Source organism: Equus caballus, chromosome 14 (assembly GCF_041296265.1).
Source record: "Equus caballus isolate H_3958 breed thoroughbred chromosome 14, TB-T2T, whole genome shotgun sequence".
In the NCBI taxonomy this organism is placed as follows: domain Eukaryota; kingdom Metazoa; phylum Chordata; class Mammalia; order Perissodactyla; family Equidae; genus Equus; species Equus caballus.
Genome location: NC_091697.1, coordinates 58,181,252 through 58,204,472, shown reverse-complemented (window position 1 = coordinate 58,204,472; position 23,221 = coordinate 58,181,252). Strand labels below are relative to the sequence as shown.

Below are 23,221 nucleotides of genomic sequence, written 5' to 3'. Positions count from 1 at the left end.
CAACATCTTGTTTATGTCATCATGTTAGTTAATTTTATGTGTCAACTTGGCTAGGCCATGGTATCTAGATAGATATTTGGTCAAACACTATTCTAGATGATTCTGTGAAAGTATTTTTTATTAATGAGATTAACATTTAAATCAATATACTTTGAGTAAATCAGATTACTCTCCATAGTGTAGGTGGGCCTCATCCAGTCAGTGGAAGGCCTTAAGAGAAGTCCAGCCTCCCTGGAAGGAGAGGCAATTCTGCCAGCAAACTGACTTTGAACTCACACTGCAGCATCAGCTCTTCCCTGGTCTCCAGCCTGCCAGCCCACCTTGTAGACTGTGGACTTGCCAGCCTCCACAACTGCATGAGCCTATTCCTTAAAATAAATCTCTCCCTCTCCCTCTTTCTCTCTCCATGTCTGTATCTATACCCTTATCCATCATCAACCTATATCCTCACACACACCCACCTACCCTATTGGTTGGTTTCTCTGGAGAACCTGCACTCATAGTCAGTGAACTTGAGGCTCACCAAGGGCAGGGACTATGTCTCCTTTGTCCAGCCCTCCATCCCCCATACCTAGCACCGTGCTGGCATAGCAGGTGCTCCACATTTGTAGCTTGGTGATTACTGAGCTCTTTATACATATGACATTCTTGCTGAAAAGTCTGCCCCATTTAGAACCAAGAGTGACTGGAGTCAAGAATGGATTAGAGGGGGCTCGCCCCATGGCCGAGTGGCTGCGTTTGCGCTCTCCGCTTCAGTGGCCCAGGGTTTCACCAGTTTGGATCCTGGGTGTGGATATGGCACCACTCATCAGGCCATGCTGAGGTGGCGTCCCACATGCCACAACTAGAAGGACCTACAACTAGAATATACAACTATGTACTGGTGGGCTTTGGGGAGAAGAAGAGAGAGAGAAAAAAGAATGGATTAGAGTCTGGGGTCTGCCAGGGCAGATGATGAGAAGTTTTGAGCCAGATGTTGGTTGTGCGTTTTGGGAGCTAACACTTGAACATGGGGAAGAGAGACTTCTGGGTTCCGGCGCCTGCCTTTGTCCAGCAGCTCTTTGGATGGGGCCAGAGCAGGGCCCATTTCACCTTGATCGTCCTGAACCCAGTGGTGATGGAGAAGGCGGAGAAAGGCTCTGAGTGGTCCTGCCTGAACCAGTTCTCGCTGTGACAACTGTGAACAGACTGGGACCAGAACAAGGTAACTTTTCTCAAGTTTTATTGTAAAATCCTCAGAAAAAGAGCATTTACAATGACAACACTTTATGCTAATTTGTGAATCGTCTTCATATCAAGTGGTACTGCAAATACACGGTGTGTTCAATACTGTGTCACACGTCAAAGGAAACACAAACTCATTTCAAATGCCACATACAGTTACTGTGTTGGTACAAATTTCTACTAAAGTTGATGTATTAAAAATAATTTATATATATTTTATAAATAAGGAAAAATTCACATGTATAGTAATTACAGGAGGCCTTTTGAGAAATACCAGTGATTACAGAAAATATATTTTGGAGTCTACACAACTGCTCAAAATAATGTAATCTGCCTTGACATAAGAGATCTGAAAGTTTTCTGAGGTGGGAGACGACGAGAATCTTAATGGGACAAATGGTGGGTGTGACTTCATATCTTGAGGGTCATTCAGCTACACGATAGCATAAAACAGTGTATGTGACCACTGCAGCAAAACTCCATGCCCAGTTCTGCTTTTAGATCATCTCACATGGCCTTCAGAAAGCACGAGCAGCGGGGGTGTGGGAGAAAGGTAGGGTGTGAGGGGGCCAGGCCAGGAAGGGGGAGGGGCTGGCCCACCCCAGGAGCTGGGCCGTGAGGGTGCAGGCCACGGGGGTGCCACGGGGGGTGAGCTGTGGGTCTGGGGTGGGCAGCTTGCAGACCTGTTGTCCCTCACCTCTCTGAAGAGCTTAAGTAGCAAGGGACCAACAACCCACGGCAAATGCCACGTGGGCAGTGGATAAAGGTTTAGATTTAGGAAAGTTCTCATTTGAGAGCTCTCGGGCCCCATAACCAGTCAAGAACTCATTGCCCTTCCTCAGAAACAAAGCCCTGATCTTGAAGAGAGTGCCTCCAAAGGGCAGAATTCTCCGATCCTGCCATGGTGACATGTGGAGAGCCATGTATCACCAGGGTTGCAGTAGGGGCGAGTCAACAGTTATTGCTCTGTGGAGTGCAGGCTAAGCCCTCTAGGGCATGGCCGGTGTTCTCTGGGGCCACAGGGGAAAGGGATGGTCCCATATTAGTCAAGGTGAGCTTGGAAATCTGGGGTGCGTAAATTGTGGCTTTGTCAGAAAAAAAACAAGGTACATGCTCAACACTGGTGCTGGCTAAAGTAACCTCACTGTGAATTTTGGAGGCTAATCCCCACTCTCCCCACATTTTCCATAATTTCACACATCATGTTTGGCTAAATTCCCACTCACTGCCCAGAGCTCCAAAGGAGGCATGAGACCATGCGTGCTGGGCTCTGGGTGTCTGTGGGGCGGCTGGTGCCTAAAGCCTGCAGGCCCACATAAGACGCTCAGATCCTTAAGTAACTTGGCAGGTAATCTGGTGTAGACAAAGGTAGGAAGCGGGTTGCATTCCACCAGGTGTTTGGGGTCTTGCAGTCACACCTTGAGGATAGGCACTATATATTTTTTCCCTTGAATCTGTTAGCCTCTCTGTCCTATGACTCTATGATTTTGGAGAGAAACCAAGGCAGCTAGTGACTTTCTTGAACAAAATTGCTTTGCCTACATGCCCTTCTGGGAGCAAATAGCAGCATCCGGCCCCATGAATGACTTCTCACTCGTACCCTAAAGCAAGGAAGCAGTGTGGGTAAAGCCCATAGGGGGCTGGTGTCACAGTAAGGTCAGTTGCCCCTTGAATTGTAGGGGCTGTAGAGTGGCTCCTGAGCGGGAGGCCCGAGGCATAGGAAGGGAGCAGGAAAGGCAGAGAATAAAATAAGAATGGACAGGGGTCCAGCTCGGGCCCTCTAAGGGATGAGGCTTGGCTGAGATGTCATGGTCTCTGTTCCTGTCTGACAGTTCCTGCCTGACAATATCCAATTTTCTGGACAATTCTGAGTTCTCTCTAGTCTTGGTCACATAACTCAGAAGGGCTGTGAGCTAGGGTTTGGGGGATGTGATTCTGGGTGGCAAGGGGCTGTGTCCCAATGGGTTCTGATTACACTTGGAATGGGATCTGAGGTCCTGGGTGGGGGAGGATGGCAAAGGACTTCCTGCCAGAACTGCTGTCATCCTACGTCACCTGTCTGGTCTCCTGGCATGGGGGCAGCATTCTGGCGGTGCTGGGTGCAGGGAGGAGAAAGTGAGGTAGCTTGGTGGATGTGTCGGAGGGAGGCGGGAGCAGTGTCGTCTCTCCCGGAGGCTTGCTTCTGCAGAGGAGGACCAGAGAGAGCGAGCTGCGGGATTTGGTAATGAAGATGGTTCAGCATCCCTGGTATTTGAATGAAACACGTTGTGAAAAATGAATCGATTACTTTTTAAGCCCCTTGTAGAAAAATATATCCAGAATGAATCTGTTTAACATCTCAGTTCTGAAGTCTCCTTTAGGTCACAGATTATTGGTCAACAGAAAACAAGAAGTTGTGGCCACCTAAAGCCGACTCCAGGCTGCTTTCCTAAATGAAGACTCAGCAGTTACAATTCCCTCGGGCAGGAGGCAGTTGTCTGCTTTATTTGGGGGTGGACAGCTGTCCTTCAGGGCACCTACCTGGAGTTCAGAGCCCTTTTCTGCACAGGGGAGCCAGGAGATGGGGAGACGGCTGGGATGGGAGTGGGAACTGGAGGGCCTGAGCTTCTGTCTCTGGTGAGGCTGCCTCTGGATCAGAGTCCCTGCAGCTTGTGTCAGTGGTTGGCCCAAACAAGACTTTACAGGGCTCTTCCGGCTACATCCGGGGGCTTGGGGGAAGTAGCAGAAACCTTGAATGACTTGGAGACTTAAGAAAGAAGCCTGGGCCAGCCCCAGGCAGGGCTTGCTGGGTCCAGGCTGCCGAGGCCGGCATTTGCCACAATGCATGTGGTTCACGACCGGGCCCACTGTGCAGAAAGTCCATGCAATCCTCTAGAAGCAGACAAACCCCTCTTCCTACCCTCAATCTGTGGATGGCTGGGCTGGCTTTTGGACCCACACCTCCACGTGGGGTTCTGTTCACTTGCTCAGGAGGAGAATGAGGGCTTCCATTTCAAATTCTTAATGTCACCACAGGTGTAGATTACTTGTCTGTTTGTTATTCTGAAAAAAAAAATCTATGTTTTTTGTGAACTTAACTCTATTTCAAAATTCAGTAATTTTGAAAGAGTGAGTTCCTTATGTAAGTGGCTTTTTGGTGATTCTTTTGGTGAAATGAATTCTTTTTCAATAATGTGAAATAGTAGCAGTTGACCTTTTGTGTTCATCAGAAGGATCGCCGCCCGGGTTTACTTCAAGGCCCACCTGTTGTGATGACTTCTTACACCAGTGGCTTTCAAACTGTGTTCCATGAGCGTCTTCTGGGGCTGAAGCGTGGGAGGAAGGGCAGGTGGGGTTCCGGCCAGCCTTTCCCCTGCCTCCCACCTGAGCAGTTCTCTTGATTGCACTGCCGGAAAAACATTTACTCTCCTGCCTTTGTGAACTTGCAAGTTTTAAAGTTTTCAGGCCTGTGATTTCCTGCTCCAATTCCATCGTGTCTGGCGTGCTGGCAGTGAGACCTAAGCCGACCGTCCCCCATGACTGCACAATGAGGACAGGGAGAGGCAGATCTGCTGTTCAGCTACACCGACAGGGGAAGGAACAGCGGAAAAGGAGCAGATGCCGCGGAAGTCACTCCCAGTTTAGGAGGCCGGTTTGGATTGGATTGGTCTTTGACTTAGGAATCCTGTGACCCAGAGGGGACAGTGTTCGGGGTCTGTGGGCTCTTCCTCAGGTGGGCTCTGAGACTTCTTTTTCTGACAGAGGGTGCCACAATTTAGAAGACTTTAAGGGAGGAGTTCATGAAAGCTGAAGAATTTTGGTGATAAAACTGGGAGTTTGGAAGGAAATGTGTCAAAATACTGAGGCAGGAATAAGAAGAAAGGATGAGCTGCGATATCCACCCACCTCAGCTATTGTGAAACTGAATATTAGGTTTTTAGGGTCAGTTTCCTTAACATATATCTACATATTTTACCTTAAAAAAATCTAAAATATGAATGTTCACGTCTAGGCACACTCCTGGGAGTTGTAGGGGACAAGCATTTGGTGGGCCAAGGTACATGGGACGTTCCAGGAGACTGGCTGACCTCAGGAAACTGGGGCCAGGTGGGTTGGGCAGTCAGGTGGGAGTGAAAAGGAGGTGTGTGTATTTAGAGTGAGACCCACCCTATGTCTTCCTTTCCCCAAAAGGGGCCGTCCATCAGCAGCAGGGGACCTTGTGGCTGTGTTGGCAGGTGAAGGTGGGTAAACTAGCTAAGGTGTCTCTCCCAACCCCAGGTGGCTTGAAAAATGATGACTTAAGCTAGAAAGCATCCAAGTGAGCGAGGGGAAAGGGGTGTTCTGAGAATCCAACGCAGCCTCTTCCTTGCTAAGATCCTTGGACACAGGCTGTCTTCACAGGGCTGGGAGGGTTACACTTCTTTGATGCCAGCCTGAGAGCCCACCACAGCCTGAGACAATTGGGAATAACACAGCAGTGCCAGCCCGCATCCTTCTGAGTTTTGGGGTGTGTGTTACTGGGGAGAGGGGTCCCGTGTGTAAGAAAACACTGAACTGTGCTCTCTGTGCCGTGATGATGTGGGGACGGGGGCACCAGAGCTGAGGGCAAGGGACACAGGCAGAGAAGGAATCGGTTTCTAAAACGGATAGCCTAAGGAACCCTCCTGGACCCCACTTGTGTCCTTGGGGTTTCTCTGTTGAGCCTGGAGGACACTCTTCTGCAGGCCACCCACACTTTGCCAGGTAAGCCCAGTCTGCCCTGAATCTGGGCCACTGGACCTGGCTAATAAAATGTCCCCCATTAGTGGTGAAAAGCAGGCACGCAGGGTTTGTCCTGGTCTCTTGGGGTCCCAACCCAGAACATAGTCTTTACCCATGGGGTGGCCTGGTCTGCACTTGGGGGTGCCAATGGTGTAGAAGACCATTATTCTTTGATGACCATTGTCCTTCCTTCTGGCTGTGGGAAGTGGGGTGGTGACTCTGAGAGACTTGGCCTAAGGCAGGACAGAATATAGCTGGACCTTCGGAGAGCGTCTTTCTGCTTACTAGCATTTGAGATTATAAAAAATTATTTTTCGATCAAAATTTCCAAAATAAAGTGAGTGATTTCCCCATCCCCCAAGATGCAATAAGTCTTGTTGGCTCTCTCTCAGGCGTACAAGTCAAATGGAAAGAAAAGCAAGAAGCAGCTGCGAAGGAGAAAAATAAGGTCCAGAGCGAGGGCAGCTGTGGCTTTCATGCCGGGAGGGAAAGTCCTGCTCCTGGTGAGCCCGCGTTTCCAGGCCTGGTTTCAGGCCACTGCAACAGGGTGAAGCCTGGCTGGATCTGGCGGTAAAGGAGAATGACCACGTGAAGGCAACCGACAGAAGTGTCAGCCTGGAAAGCGGCAGCTCTTGGTTCCACGGCGTCCCCAGGTAACATGGTGTGTGTAGCTGGGCACACAAATGATTCCTTTACACAGCAGCATGTGTTCTTGTCGTAGCTCAAGGCATAAATCATACTTCCTAACAAAAAAACCCCAATCTTGTTAGCAGCGCATACCTTATACTAGGAAACTTGCAAGGAGATCAGTGTTGAACCACAAAGCGAATACAGGTTTTTGCTTTTGTCTGTAAAAATGTACAGGGCGCCTGCTTGGGGCTGTGGTGTCAGGACTCGGCAGTACTCCTTGGCCCAGGCCTCTGCTCTGGGCTCCTTCATACCTCTCCCACCCATACCACCATGGTCCCCCGCTTTATGCCCGACACCTCACACCGCAGTGTGTTTTGTCTCCCGTTGATGAGAAACAGCGACTCTTGGGCTGGTGTGAGGAGGTACTGTCCAAACAGCCCGCTATCCCTCATGATCCTGCGGGGCCCTCCCCAGGGCCAGGCTGGCCCTCTGGGCGGCTCCTTTAAGTTCTTCAGCACACCCGTCTTCCCTGTGGACAGCTCCAGGAACAGCAGGGCTGGCTCTGTCTCCAGAGTGGCGTAGACGTAGTACTGATTGCCCTGGGTGAAGGACCGCTGGAAGGCCACGTCGGAGATGCCCTGGCTTATTGTCAGGTCATAGAGGGTCTGGATCTCCCCCCTCAGCGTGATCTCCTGCACGTGCAGCTTGGGGCTGGTGGCAGCAGCGCTGACTATGAAGCGTCCATCGGGGGATGTGTGTGGGGTGCCGCTTACATCACCATTGGGGCCAACCACGGAGTCCGTGACGCTGTCGATCAGCAGCTGCGGTGCGGCTGAAGTGGAGCCGTCCTGTCGGCACTGGATGAAGAAGTAGCCGCCCAGGTGGGTGTGGGCCATGGCCTGTGGCATGCAGCCGTGCCTCTGCAGGCCGATGGTCTTGAGGAGCATCAGTCTTTCCAGGTCAACTTTGTGAACCACAGGCTCAGACTTGTTGAAGATGAAGCCAAACCTGGGAGGGGAAGAACTGAGGTCAGAGGTTAGGAAGCCTCTTGGGGTAGGGGATCTGTCATCGGTCACAAACAATTGCATCCTTTCTCTTTGCCTTTATCATAGCTTGTCAATGATCTAACAGCCTATTAATAAGAGCTACTATTCTGCAGGGGATGGGTTCATAAGTGATTCACCTATGATATCAAACCAAATGCAGTTGAGTTACAGACATTCCTGGATTTATGCTCTCGTAACATGCACTCATCTTTAGAAATGATAAAAAAGGAGGTCAAGGTGCCTTCAACAGCAGCTCCCTTTGGGGTGCCTTTGACTCAGCTTCCCCCAGGCCTTGTGCCACCTGGGAAGTGGTGGGCCTGTGCCTGGTAGGAAAGGACGGGAGATGGCTGCCCTCTCTCTGCCCGCTAGGAGGACAAGATAGGAGAGCCCATAGCCTAGCTGTTCTCTGGACTAACTGGAGAGCCAGAATTTGAGGAGGCAGATGCAACTGAACAAGGAAAGATTTCCTATTAGTGTTGCTTTATCCTGGGAGGGGGATGTGAAAGGGCAGCTTCTTCTCTGGCCATGTTCATCATGCTAGGAGGAGGAACCTTGGGCAGGGGGCTGAAGACGGTTTTTAGCTTTGGAGACAGACGCCCTGGCACAGCTGCAGCGTCCTGCTGGCTGCAGACCCTGGGCCATGTTGCTTGCCTGTCTGAGCCCCTGTGACTCTAGGAGGGCAGTTCCTTCTGAGGGCTGTTGGGAGGACTGAATCTAGGAGGGTGCTCAGCAGGTGGTAGCTGCTCACATCTGGACTTTCTGAAATTCCTCTTCAGAGGCTGGCTGCAAGTTGCAAAAAGGCCTGACTCCAGGCAGGTCTTCCTTTTGACTTGAGAAGCCTCTGCCTAAGTCCCTTGCTCCTAGCGGCCTCTTGGTGCTGTGTACACCTCCAGGAAAAGAGAGGATCTCCTCCATGTTTTTCTCTTGGATAGCTGTGCCTCAGGGTGAGGGAAATGCCCACTTTAAAGCATCCTTAAAGGGCCAGAGGATGGAACCAGCAGGAAAGAAAACCCCACTCTTATAAAGAACTTGAATGTAAAAGTCACACACGGGGGCTGCAAGCCTCGGAGTTTGCACGGCTTCCGGCTGAAGGCAGCTTCTTGGAGGGGGCTTCACCCTTTAGAACCATCTCAGAGGCTCCTCTCTAGTCACTCTCTACACTGAGGGGTTCATAAAGTGGCTCTTTTCTTCCTCGGGCTAGGATAGATGGGCGAGTCCTATAAGTCCAGCCTCGGCTTGCAAAAATGAATCATTTCTTCCTGGAGAAAGGTGCTTGATGTCACACTAAAGAAAGGCGTAAATAGTGCCACCAGACATTCGGGTCCTGATGACTTTATAAGAGGGCAGGCAGTGGTGACTTTACAGAAAGCGATGAGGGTTCTCTGAAAGGAATAGGGAGGGGGAGTCTGCAGGCTGGGGTGAGGTTTGCAGTGGAGGCCGTGGCTGTGATTGTTAGGCTGTTCTTTTGAATGGTGCCCAGCCAGGCAGCCAGGAGGCCTCGGTTCCCTGCGGCCCCTGCACGGCTGCTCTGGGGGCTCCGAGAGGAACCGTGGGCTGTGGTTCGCAGAGAATAAGGCAGAATGGGGCTCTGAAAGGAGACCTGGCTTTGCATTTAGTCTGATTCTGCCAATTACTGGCTGGCTGACCTTGGCCAGTGTCTTAACTTCTCTGAGTCTCAGTTTCGTCATCTGTAACATAGGGATCGAGACCACTTATACTAGTTTTTTGTGTCTAGCAAGTAGAGGGTGGTCAATTAACCACTAATTAGCCACTGCTGTTTTCTTCTTTCCTCTATTTTCCTCACCTTGAGATAAGACTTCCTGACCTCACTGGGTGTCTTTCATCTTCTTCTTTTGTTTTGTTTTTTTTAAAGATTGGCACCTGAGCTAACATCTGTTGCCAATCTTTCCTTCCTTCCTTCCTCCCTCCCTGTCTCTCATCCTTCTCCCCAAAGCCCCCCAGTAGATAGTTGTATATTCTAGTTGTGAGTGTCTTGTTTGTGCGATGTGGGATGCCGCCTCAGCATGGCCTGATGAGCGTTGCCATGTCCACACCCAGGATCCGAACCCTGGGCTGCCAAAGCAGAGCACAGGAACTTAACCATTCGGCCACGGGGCCAGCCCCATGGACGCCTTTCTTAACTCTAACAATTAGGGAATAGGGATGGGTCCGTTTCTCTGTCCCTTCCTGATGGGGTCCAAAGCCAGCCCAGGATGGATAGGGGAGATAGAGAAAGGAGCAGGTCTCATCCTGCGTGAAGCTGCCCCATGCAGGGGATTCCGGAGTACTTTAGGGCATCGCGCGCTGGTCTCACCTGATGTGGTTGATGATGAGGTTTGTTGGGGGAATGAAGAAATCGTCCACTCCTGTGAAGGGGGTGCGGATAAGGTGCTGGCCTTGGCCTGTGCTGGCTTCCGTGATCACCTACAACACAGAGTGGGAGTCCTTATGAGGGCCTATTCAAGTTGAGGGCTGGAAACCCAGAGACATCTGCATGCCCTGGTGGAGACCCCCAGCAGACAGGCTGCTGGAGTGACAATGAACAGGCCACAGTCTTGGGGAGGGGGCAGGAGCAGAATGGGAGCTGCTTGGGAATGTCATAGACAGGGATCCATCCTTCCTGGAAGAGGAAGTGGTGGGACAGGAGTGAATGCCTGAATTGCTCCCTCCACATGGTCAGGCCCGACCGTGCTGCACATTGTCACCTGCCGCCGTGACCGCAGAGTAAGTCTTGTTGGGACTTCTGAGGGAGGTCCCCAGAACCAAAACATCACTCCACTTGAGAGAACCTCCCTCACAACAAAGAATCCCACCTTCTCAACACCTAGGCCACCCTGGGAAAAGAGGAAGAGAGCTTTTTAATAAGGAAAATGTTAAATGGTAGAATTGTTTGTTGGTTCTTTCTTTTCTTTGATGCCAGGTGCCTGGGCCAGTTTGTTGGGATTCTGTCATATACTGCTCTTAGAGGCGTTCTCTGAGAGCACTGACTCCGTAATTTATTAGAGCAGAAATCCCGCAGGGATGCCATTCAGAGATGCTGGGCAAGCCATTTAGATGTCTTGCAATTAGAATGCTGGGGAGAGCTTCCAGTTTCACAAAGGGGACTTGCTGTGAAAAGTAAAGAATTAGGCCCTGTGTTTTGTACAAATTGGTAGTGACAGACCACGGCTGCCTCTGTTTCCCTGGAGGTAACACTTTCTCCTCTGTGGACTTGGCAGGAGGGGACTCCAGCCATTCCCTGGTGTGTGTCCCTGCTGTGTCTGTATCAGGGAAGGGCACGCTGGCAATGCAGAGCAGAGCTGAGGGATGTCTGAAGTTACAGAGGAAGAGAGAGTGGTCTGGAGGTCCCACCAGAAAGCCCCCTGTGGTCAAGTGGGGCTTCTGTCCATCAGCTACTGACACTTGGGCCAGGGCAAGTCAGAGACATGGAGCCAGACAGCCTGTGTCCCCTTGCCCTTCTGCATGTGCTCATCAGCCTCCAGATTCTAGGCCATTTCCCGGAAAGGTGGCAGACCTGCAGCCAGATGTGGGGCTTGGCCGGCTTATGGGCAATTTTGGCTCTAGGGCCCCAAGGACAAGCCCAGACCCTCTGAGCAGGACACACACATGATAGACCTTGAACAGGGAGGTGAGACACTTTTCCTGATCATGATATTGTGGCCATGTGTTTAGAAGGAAGGATCCAGATTTCTGTAGCCAGGACAGTGTCTGGTGGGGCTTTGTGACTCACATGGCTTGGAGCTCTGGATGCTTCACCTTTTAAGAATGCGGCTGCCTGCTGGCTTTACTTTTATGACAAAACAAACAGCACCTGGCCTGCCTCCTCAGGCTGGTTTGAAGTTTGAGTCCCTTTCAGATCCTGCTTCCCGTGGCGGGGTCAGCAGGCAGACTGCGGGATTGAAATGATAAAGGCTGTGATTTTCAGTCTTGGGCAGCTCTAGAGTTCTGAAGTTGCATTAGGTTATTTTCCTGTGACTTAAAAATGGCCAAATGACACTTCCATGGCAAGGCCCTGGGAAAAAACTCAGAGAACTGGGCATTAACAAAAAATCAGCATTAGGAAATTGGATTTTAGAGTCTGGGGAAAATGCCAGAGAATTCCAAGATGCCAAGCAATCATGGCTTGATATCAGGCCTACCATGTTAGCTTGTAATAGAGATGGAAAATTACAGGCTGTCAGTCGTCAGTGTCCTTCATGCTTCAGCTCTCTGACACCCTATATTCATCAAAATGTGGTACCTTGGGCCCTTGAACTGATGTGGGCATGTCAGCCTCACTTCTCTGAGTCATGAGTTTCTTCTTGGCCTGTGTCCTGGCACATGGCCGGGCACACCCATGCCCAAAAGATAACTGTTGAACCTCTCAAAGTTGCTGGCTCTGTGGGCTTGGTTCAGGAGACGTGCATATGTAGCTGGTTATCAGAAGACGTCAGCAGTCAGCGTGGGGTAAGGAAGGCTGAGCATCTCCCTCGGAGGGGTGGATGAAGCCATCCAAGAAGTGACAATGGGGAAGGGCAGGGGACAAGGTATCCAGTGGGACAGGCTGAGTGGCAGCTAAAACCTCGGCCTGGGAGAGGGCAAGACAGTGTGGGGCAGGATTGATGAGGGAATGGGTCTCATTTACAGAAATACCTTCATGCAGTCACAGTAAAGTTTATTTAACCAGTTCCTTAGTGTTGGATATTTAGAAGCATTAGGATATTATTTTTAATGTTTTGCAAATATAAACCATGCAGTAACACATACTGCTGTAGCTAAGTCTTGTTTATATCCATGATCACAGCCTTTGGATAAGTTCTGAGCAGTCAGGTTGCTGGATCAAAAAGCCTTATTTTGAGGCTCTTGTTTCATTTTTCCAAATTGCTCACCACAAAGGCCGTGCCATTTGACATTTCCGGGAGCAGTTTTTGCAAGTGCTGGTTTCCTGAACCCCAGCCCACAGTGATGAACGTAGGCTTATTCAATCTATTTCATTTTCTTGTCATAGTACATTTCCGAGACTTTCCAATTACGGTGATGGTGGGCATCATGGTCTAATTCCTTATATTAATTAAAATGCTCTTAGTGTTTTGGCCTTAAGGCAAAATTTGCTCTTGATTTCTGGGAAATATTCTTCATTATATTTGAGGAATTTCCTTCTATTCATATTTTTAGTTTTTTTTATTAAGAATGTCTGCTGTATTTAATTAGATGCCTTTTAAGCATTTATTGGAAATATCATGGGTTTTTTGCTGTTGTAATTTGTTTGTGTTATGAAGAATATTGACTGATTTCTGGATAGTGAACCTTGTTGTAGCGGGGGGTTTGTTCCCTGCATCCAAATGCCTTGCTGGACTCCAGTTTAAATACCATGTTTAGAACTTTGCTTCTGTATTCATAAGCGAGATTAGTCTATAGTTTCATTTCTTATATTTTTGGTCACTTTTCATAATTACAATTATACTGGCTATTAAATACAGACTAAGGAGCTGTATCTTCCCCACTATGGTCTGGGATAGTTCAAATAAGACTAAAATTACCTATGTTTTGAAGGTTTGGTAAAACTCAGCTGTACATTTTTCTACGGGAGCTCTTCAATCTTTAAAAAACTTTCTATGGTAATGGTTCTATTGCAAGTTTTCCTTTTCTTAGGTCAGTTTGTTTTTTCTACATTTTGCAAACAATCATCCACTTCTTCTAGGTTTTAAAATTTGCCGCCCAAAGTTGCAATGTATTATTTTACAATGATTTCATCCTCCTGCATCTGCTGCAATGAACCTTGTCTCATTCCTCTTTTCATCAGGCTTGTGAAAGATTTACCCGTTTCCCTTTTTCTTGTTTTGTTTTGTTTCTGTTAATTTCAGGCCTCTTAGTAATGCCTTCTCACCAGTCGCTTTGTTCTCTTTCTAATTTCTAGCACAAATACTTCCTTTGCAGGCTTTTAAGACACAAATATTCCTTGCGTACTCTTTCTCTGTGTCCCACAGCTTTTGATGTGAAATAGTCTTTTTCATTGCTTTTGAGACAGTTTGTAATTTCCCTTTTAACTTCCTTTTTGATCCAGTAGCTATCTAGGAGTGTTTTCTGATGAAGCCATGTTTTAATTATTTCTAATTATCAGATAATGCCGCCTATAACATCTACTTTTACAAAACTTGTTAACCTTTTCTTTGTGATTACTGATACACTTCTGTGTATGTGGACATGTGAAAAAATTCTATTTGGCAGATGAAAGGTTTTCCATATATTTATTAAACCAAGTTCCTTATTCATATTGTTCAATTTCCCTATGCCATTATTTTGTCTCCTTGGTATGTAAGATTTAAGTGCATTTTTAACCACATTCTCCTTGTATTTGTAATCACTCTTGTTTTATGTATTTGATTGTTAAAGCTGTTTGCTCTCTATTAGCTGTTCATCACGTATTGTTTCTTCTGATGCTGTTTAGTGCTTTTCACCTGAAATTCCACCTCGTCTGATGTTAATATTGCCACTCATGGATATCTATTGTTCACTTGTCGTCACTCTTCCTAACCCTTTAAATTCAACCTTTTATTATCTCTTTATTTCATATGTGTTTCTTGTAAACAAGTTGTAGCTAGTTTTCTTTTTTTCTTTTTTTAAAAACCCAGTCTGATCATCTCTGCTTTTATGAGAGAGTTCAGTTTGTCACATTTGGAATAATTGAGATACTCACTTCTCAACTATTAATTTCAAACAACACTCTCTATATCCTCTCTTATCCTAATAGCATGACATTTTTGAGCATTTTTACTGTCGCCTCTTTCCTTCACTTTCTACTTATTTTTACCAAAATAATTTATCTTTAGTTACATCCTGGTATTAGGATTTCTCTTTCACTGTCTCTCTCCTAATTCAAACATCCTTGTTTAGCACTTACTGTACATTTTCCATAGTCTCTCCTCACCCATCTTACTTTTAATTTGGACCTTTCTTTCTAGTTCATTACGTGCAACTGTCTCCTCTTCATCTTTCTCCATCCTGATGTCTCTGATCTGGTTCATCTGATGTTTTTCTGGTGTCTTTCCTTAAATATGTTCCTCAGACGGGGCACATGAGCGATCGCTGTCTGAATTCTCGCATATCTTTATGTCTTCCTTTTGTCCTGACAGCTAAATGCTATCTTGGCTGGGAATAGGATTCAGCTCTTTTATCTTAGTAGTATATAGATTGCAGGGTCTTCCAGGTAATGTTGCAGGTGAGTAGTCCAATACTAACCTGATTTTTTTTTCTTTTATAGTAACTTGCTCTTCCTGCCTTGAAACTTGTAAGATTTTCCCTTTATTCTCGGAGTTGCAAAATTTTACCAAGAAGTGCAGAGATGTACCATTTCTTGTCATTCTAGCCTGGAACTTGTGAATCCCTTTCAATCTACATGATTAAGTTTTCAACTTGGAGATTTTACTCCAAATTTATTTAATCTCGACTCTGTTACAACTATTACCTTTTCTCTTTCTAAACTTCTGCTGACTTCTGAGACCTCACGTCTTAATCTCTTCATATATTAGCTCTGTGATTTGAAAGAGATTTTCTTGCTTTTTATCTTTCAGGTGACTAGCTTGGGTCTCAGTAGAAATCACGCATTTTCTTCTACTCATCTACTGCAGTTTTAATTTAGGAGTCATTTTTGTTCATTTTTAGTTCCAGAAAAATCTGTTTTGCTGGCCCTTCCCCTTGAATTTCCTTAAGCACTTTCTTAGAGTTGGCAAAGTGACCGATAATTCTCTGGGCTTATACTCTGTTCTGAGTGACCTTTATTCTGGCTCCTAGGCTCTCTAATGGGTTATTTTTTTTGTTAGCCCCCTGGGGCCCAGGATGGTTGATGGCATCCATCAAGTGGCAACAATCCTGGTTTATAGGAGGTGAAGTAGTGTCTCCCCGCTGGCCCAGCAGTGTGGAGGTAGGCAGACAGGTGGTCAGTCCCCAGGAGGGAGCTTCTGTAGACCTGGGTGTCCCCGGCCTCCTACCAGTCATGGGAACAAGGTGAACTTCCTTCCATCTGTAGCCCTTCTCAGCTGGGGTTCTGAGAGAGAATGAAACCCTCATGTCCCAAGGCAGCCACTAAATGAATTAACTTCTCTTCTGTGCATCTAGAATGGTTCTATGTACCACCTTAGGGAAAATTGCGAAACTAGGCATTCAAATCACTCTTTATGGGGCTTAATCCTCTCATGGATTCCTGATGAGAAAGGCTCAGCCGGGCATACTCAACACAAGGGGGGTGTTGACCTTCCCTGGCTAGTGGATGGAGGAATCCCACAGATTTCCTGGGCCCAAGCTCTTCCTAGGAGGCAGTACAGAGCAGTGGCTGAATGTGGGCTGCAGAGCCACACTGCCTGGGTTGGACCGTGGGCAAATTATCTGGCTTTTCTGTGCCCTAGCACACTGAAAGCACTCAGTAAATGTGCTTTCATTCTCCTTCCTTATTGACCAGCATCTAGCCGCCTGGACTCCAGGGCCTCCCTCTGTTGTGCAGGTGTTGTGGAGCTGGGCTGGGTGGGGCCTGGGAGCCCCATTCTGGTTATCATGACATCAGAATCCTATCGATCATCAGTATTTATATCCTTAATAGCAGACCTCGCTAAAGACACCCTGTTAATTGCCTGTGAGAGGCATTGTCTTGAGGCCGTTTCCTAATCTCTCCTTGAGCCTTTCTGGACATATTTTGGATAAATAAGATTATCCACCTAGGGAAGTGGGAGACATTTATCAGACAAGGAGAGAGTTCTTTCCTGCGGGGTGGGTCTCGGCCTCCATATGCTGAACATACCTGGAGGCTTGGTTGGGACTTGTGCACATCCCCCCAGCTCAGGACCCACACTTGGTCATGCGACTTGTCATAGGACAGCTTAGCTGGCAGAGGGTCCACACCTATGGACTTGAAAAAAAATAGTGACAAGTTGGTCATCATTGTTGCAAAAGCTGACCCAGTGGTCATTTCTTGGCTTTGTGTGCATGGCCATCACTCCAGGGTGGGTGGAAAGCCAGCCTAGCAGCCTCGGCAATGAGCCCATTAGGGAAGCCTGCACAGAAGCCTCCCTTCTTGTTTTGTCTGCAGAGACATAAAATTGGTTGCCAGTAATTTCTCCATTTTAAAAACTTCTTGTGTGTTTTACTTGAAGAAGATCCAGACCATCTTGGCAAAAGCCTAACACAGAGGCTTTAAGTTTTCCACTCAAGAATCAGCTGAGGACTGATTCTTCATCACTTCACTTCTCCTGGGAGCCCTCTGGGCCTCTTGAACCCTCAGCTTCCTTCCCTAGGCTGCCCTGTGGCCCTGATTCTGGTGAATTGGCCCTTCCCCCTGGGTCATCTGAGACTGACTTTGAGATCATCCATTGTCACCTGTCTCTTATCTTGGCGCAGCTTCTATCTAGAACATCCTTTGACTGGAGCGGCTGGGACTGAGACTACGGCACCAGGCCAACTCTTTTTTTATGGCTGTAATTGAAACTCTGGTCTCCCCTGAGGATAGAGCTGCCCCTGTGAGCCTGTGCAATGCAGGCTGTTTTCTCTTCCACTTCTTATAATGTGGTTTTATAAGTTACAAAACTCTGTTCTATGATGCTCATGCCACTAGACTATGACCTCTGCTCTTCTTGTCATTGGTCAAATGTCCTAGCTACTCTATTTGTTCACTAAAGACATTAACACATGACTCATTGTCTTCTCTACCCCTCACTGGGTTCTCAAGATTGGTGCCTTCAGATCCACACAGATGATTCATCTAAAGGCCCTTTCTCAGTTCCTCCTTGGTTTCAATGATCTCTTCCTTCTCCTCACCTCAGCTACCATAACTTAGACCATGTCAATAAAATTTCTGAAATTTCAATTTTGACTAACCGTATTCTAGCCTTTCTAATCTGAGGGGAAAAAAACCCCATCAGTCAAAACTGCTCTAAAGAACTGTCTATGGAGTTCCTGAATCCACTTCTCCTTAACTCATTCCCACTAAGTTTCTGTCTTTATCACTTCACTGAACTGTTCTAGACCTTCATGTCAGAGTCAGAAGTCACTTCGTGATCATCCTCTTACTTGACATTTCAGTGAGATTCAACGTGGTTAACTATTACCTTCTGGAAACATTTTCATCACTCAGCCTCTCACATCCCTAGCTTATCTTCCTCATCCTGACTTCTAAATGTTGGCATGTCCCAGGTCTTCATCTTTGACCTTTTCTCTGTCCACATCCTTTTCCTTGTAGGGTGAGTTCATCCAATACCATGGCTTCAAATAACTCACTATATACTCTGATGACTTTAGAATTCATCCCTTTGTTGATGACCTCAACTGAACTCTTGATTTTTGCACATCCCTGCTCTCTGCCGAAATATGCCCTAGGTCCTTTGTTCATGCCCACAGCTACTCCTCCTTGTTTCTATCTACCAGCGTCCTGGCTGCTTCCCTTAATTGACCAAAGGCTTCAAGATCTGGCACTGTCTTCCTCTACTCAGAGCTTCTTAACCCACCAGTAATGATAGATTGACAGTATCTCTAGTTTCTTGATATCTTTCTCTCTTTTAAAAACCCTCTGGACTACGTCTACTCTTCCAGCTACCCCATCTGTCTACCCTCTTCACAGCAAAACTTCCCTAAAGTTTAGGCTGTAGCCATTCTCTTAACTTTCTCCCATCATAAACAGGTAGGTCAAATAGAAACACAGTAGGATGATAGATATAACTATAGAATTAATTACATTAAATATAAATGGATCAAATACTCTAAGTGAAAGACCAAGATTATTAAACTAGATAAAAGCCAAAAACCAAAAGACAACTACATGTGGCTTTATAAAAGACTACCTTAAATATATGGACATAGAAAGGTTGAAAGTTAAAAGGATGGAAAATTATACCATGATAACACTAATCAAAATAAATCTGATTTACCTATACTTATATTAGACAAAAATAGACTTTCAGGTAACAAGCATTGTCAGAGATAAAGAGGGATATTTTGTAAGAATAAACGAGTCTTTCCTCAAGGAAGTTATTACAATTTTAAAGCAAAAATGGATAGAACTCAGATTTACAATCATAGTGGGAGATTTCAACATACTTCTTAGTAGCTGATAGACTACACGGACAAAAAAATCACTTAGAAGATCTAACAATACAATGAACTTGATATAACGGACGTATATATAGAATACTGTACTTACCAACATCAGAATACACATTCTTTTAAAGTGCACATGGAACATTTACCAAAATCGATAAACTGGGTCATAAAGCAAATTTTGGTAAATTTCAAAGGATTGAAATTATTCAGAGTATGTTCTCTGGTCAGGGAAATCAATAACAAAGAGACAACTAGAAAGTCTCCTGTTGCATTTGCCAGGAAAAACCAAACCTTGGCTACATTCAACTTTCTTCCTACAATGAGCCTGCACCAGGGCAGCTGAGCATTGCTAGGACAAAAGACACAACACTGTTCCCCAGTCTCACTTTAAATTTACATCCACCATCCTTAAGTGAGCCTTCACTATTGCCCAGCAGTCCTATCACAGTTGCCTGGTCCACTCAATCTCACATGCAACTTTCACCTCTCTCCTCAAATCTCCAGCCTTGGTGATAATTTTCCTTCTTGTATCACTGAAAAAATAAAAGCAGCCGGAAGAGAGGTTCATCCAGCTGCCTTCAATTGTATCACCTATTTGCACCTGTGCCTGCATACTCTCCATTTCCTCATGTTATAATGAAAGAAAGTGCTTTTATCTAAAGTTAGCATCTCCACTTGTACACCCTGGATTTCATTGACTCCTGCCTATTTCTGTGATGCAGAAGAAAGGGAAGAATTGTGGGAACAGTTGTTGCCATTAGCAACAAATGCTGTAATGTCACCTAGTCTAAAAAAGTTACTTTGGCATCCTCTTCTAGCCACTGCCTCATTTGTCTACTTTTACTCACCTTTACAGCAAAACCTCTCAAAATGGTTGTCTATATTCACTGTCTCCACTTCATCTCCTACCATTCTAACTTGAATCCACTCCCTTAGGCTTACATTCCACCATTATCATCTTTCTGTTCCTGCCAAGGTGATCCATGTGGCATCAAGTCCAATGGTCAATTCTCAATCTTAAAAACATACAAATTCTCTCGGCAACATTTGACATCATGATTACTAACTCTACCTTAAAAGACTCTGTTTTCTTGGCTTCTGGAATTCCCTCTTCTCCTGATTTTCTCCCTACCTTTTAGGCTACTCCTTTTTGGTCTTGTTGGCTGCTTCTCTCCTTCCTGATCTTTAAGTGTTGGAGGGCTCCAGGGCTCAACCTTTGACTTCCTCTCTATCTATACTACCCTCAGTGATTTCATCCAGTTCTCTGGATTCAACACAGTTCACACGGTGATGATATCCACATTGACATCTCCAGCCTCGACCTCTCCTTTGACTTTAGATGTGTTTATCCAACTGCTTACTTGACATCTCTACTTATATATATAATAGTAGCTTAAACTTAACAGCTCCAAAACTGAATTCCTAATTTTCCCTTTTACCTGCTCCATGACCTAGCCCCGCCAACCCTCACCTTGCTCAAAGTCTTTATCACAGCACGTGAGTTATATATTCCTGCAGAACGTAATACCACAAACTTGGTGACTTAAAACAACACACATCTATTCTCTCACAGTTCTGGAGGCCAGAAGTCCAAAATCATTTTCTTCGGGCAGAACCAACATGTCTACATGGCAGTGCTCCCTCGAGAGGCTCTAGGGAAGAATGCGTTTCCTTGACTTCTAGCCTCTAGAGCTGCATTCCTTGGCTCACGGTCTCTTCCTCCAGTCTTCAAAGTCAGCAGTGTAGCATCTTGCTTTAGCCCTCCTGTTGCCTCCTTCTTCTATCCAGTCAAATTTCTCCCCGTCTCTCCTTCTTATAAAGATACTTGTGCTTGCATTTTTGGCTCACCCAGATAACTCAGGATAACTTACTGTTTAAAAATCCTTAATTTAATCGCATCTGCTCAGTCTCTTTTGCCATATAAAATGACATTCACAGGTTCTTGGGGTTAGGATGTGGGCGTCCTGTGGGCTATTATTCAGCCCACCACACATCGTAAATGGCATCATCATTCTACAGTTGCTGAAGTTAAAACAAAAAAACTTGATTCCTCTCTCTCAAACTTTACGTTCAACCCAGCAGAAAACATTTTGGGCTCCACGTTTAAAATATATCAAGAATCTGATCACTTCTCACCACCTCCACTGCTGTCATCATCTCTTGCCTGGATTATTTTGGTGACCACATCCCTGCTCGTTCTTCCAGTCTGTTCTTAACACAGCAGTCATATTGACTTGTAAAAATACGTCAGATGATGTCAGTCCCCTGATGAAACCCTTTGGTGGCTTTCTAGTTCACTGGCCTTGTTTCCCCGCAACTTCCTTGCACCCATCTCCCCTTCCTCACTGTACTCCAGCCCCACTGGCCTTCCTTTTGCTGCCAGAGTTGGAATCCCATTTGGCATTTAGATCTCAGGTTCTGTTCACCTCCAGAGTGAGGGCCAATTTAAAATAGTCTTCCAGTTCCTCTGTCACATTTCACCTGTAAATAGCTCTTACTATTTATGACTCCCTATAATTCTGATTTATGGTCTGTCTCCACAATTAGAATATAAGTTCTAAGACTTCATTGCTCAATTTTGGCTGTTTTCCAAGCACCTAGAACAGTGCTTGGCACAGAGTAGGCAATAAATACTTGATGAATCACTGCACATGAATCCTCTTTGCTGCCCCCCGCCCCCACCCCCATCCCCCTAGCCTGATCACCTCTCATAGTAGCCAGGGAGTGTGCACGAAGCAAAGAATTTGGCTGGCTGCACCCCTGAAGTAGAAGTCCCCCTCACTCCCTTAGAGAGATGTACCTGCAGGACTTTCTGGGCTTGAACGTCGACCACAAGGACTCTGCTCAGTGCTGGCTGCGCCACGTAGATGTACCGGTGCCTGACGTTCACTGCTGATGCCCACTGGCAGGGCTGGGTGGCATCTCCTTCCCCTTGAGGACAGATTTCTTCCTGTAGGAGACAGGCTGCCATATATCTTCTTCATCTCCCTTCCCCTGACATCTCTGGGCTCCCTCTCCGCTGACGCTCCTCTGTCCTTTCTTCCCTCTCTTACAATCCTTTGCATACACAGAACATGGCACACGAACCCTCCCACCAGTTTTTCTCTTCACGATCCTTTCATCTTTCACTGCCTCCTACTTCTTCTGAGCCTGTAGCTCCCTTTGTGGCCCTCTCAGTCAGCAGCTCCCGGGGCCATGGTCTTCAGGCTTGTGTGCTACCTTCTCCCTCTCCTCATCCCCATCATTTAAAAAACTTCTGTCAATGGGCCGACTTCTGAAAGAAAGAGTTACTTACACTCTTTCTCTGCTTCCTCACCTCTCACATGCTCCTTAACTCTCTGGCTCCTGTCCTTACCACAAAGTGGGCAGTGTTCTCACCAAGGTCAATATTGACTCCTCAGTTATTAAACTTCCACCATCATTTTATTTGAACTTGGGGCATCCTCTGACACTGTGGTGACTATCCATTGGTTCCTGCCCCTCCATCCTGCCCAGAGACTGATCCTTCTCTGTTGCTCCATCGTGAGGAGTTTGCTGATCTCTACATGTCAGAGTGCTCGGGGTTTGCTCCTGGATGACTTTTTTTCCTCCAAAAGCCACTCCCTTTGTTAATGTCATGCAACCTATGGCTTTACCTGCAGTCTACATGCTTACAACTCCGAAACTGATATCTTCAGCTCAGGCCTCTTCCCTGAACTCCAGACTTATACAGCCAACTATCTAGCTCTACTTTGGTCCTTTAATGACCATCTCAAACTTGTGAGTCCAAAATCAACTCTCACTTTTACCTCCCAGTCCTGCTCATTCCATTCAAAAAATGGCAGCTCCATGGTTTTATTTCCTTAGACCAAAAACTTTGAGCCCATCTTTGACTCCTCTTTCTTCCCATACCCTCAGCCCTCATCCAATGTATTAAAAGTCATTTCAGCTTTACCTTCAAAATATATCCAGAATTTGTCTCTTTCTTACCATTTCCACCTCTATCACCTTAGCTCAAGCCCCATTATCTGTCACCGGAGTAACTGCTATAGCATCCCGATTGCCCCTTGATTCCACCCTGGCCTCCTCCTACCTCTTCTTGACACAGAAACCAGGGGGGATCATTGTAAAGTGTAAGTCAGCCCACCTTAGTCCTCTTCTCAGTGCCCTCTCCCCAGTAGCATTCTTTCTTGCTCAGAATAAGATCCAAGTCTCTCCTGAGCCTCAAGGCCCTGTACACTCTGGCTCCTGCAACTCCTCTGACCCATCTCTGGCTTTTCTCTCCCTTACTCACCCTACTCTGTGTACATGGCATGCTTGTTCTTCTTCACTCCCACCACACTCCTGCTCCAGGGCTTTTGCATTGGCTGTTCCTTGTGCTGGGAATGCTCTTCCCCAGATACCTGCATGGTTTCTTCTCTCACATCCTTCAGGTCTCTGCTTAAGTGTCACCTAACTGAGAGGCCTTCTTTGACCTCATCTAGCTTGGCGCCCCCAGCTCCTCACTGCCTTACCTTGGCGCATCATTCACGTACTTGACT

General features: G+C 46.6%; 1 protein-coding gene across 2 annotated transcripts in view; it reads right to left on the bottom strand.

The window, feature by feature from the left end:
- Nucleotides 1–1,205: 1,205 nt before the first annotated feature.
- Nucleotides 1,206–23,221, bottom strand: part of FSTL4 (follistatin like 4) — a 401,478-nt gene continuing 379,462 nt past the window's right edge. Inside the window, exons 13-16 of one of the 2 annotated variants that reach the window (XM_023617696.2) lie at nt 21,502–21,651; nt 16,411–16,518; nt 9,955–10,064; nt 1,206–7,602 (exon numbers count right to left, since the gene is read on the bottom strand). In XM_023617696.2, the coding sequence (XP_023473464.1) occupies nt 6,900–7,602; nt 9,955–10,064; nt 16,411–16,518; nt 21,502–21,651 (1,071 nt within the window). In that variant the 3' untranslated portion in view covers nt 1,206–6,899. The remainder of the gene's footprint in view (nt 7,603–9,954; nt 10,065–16,410; nt 16,519–21,501; nt 21,652–23,221) is intronic. The other variant, XM_023617697.2, reaches the window with a different exon arrangement.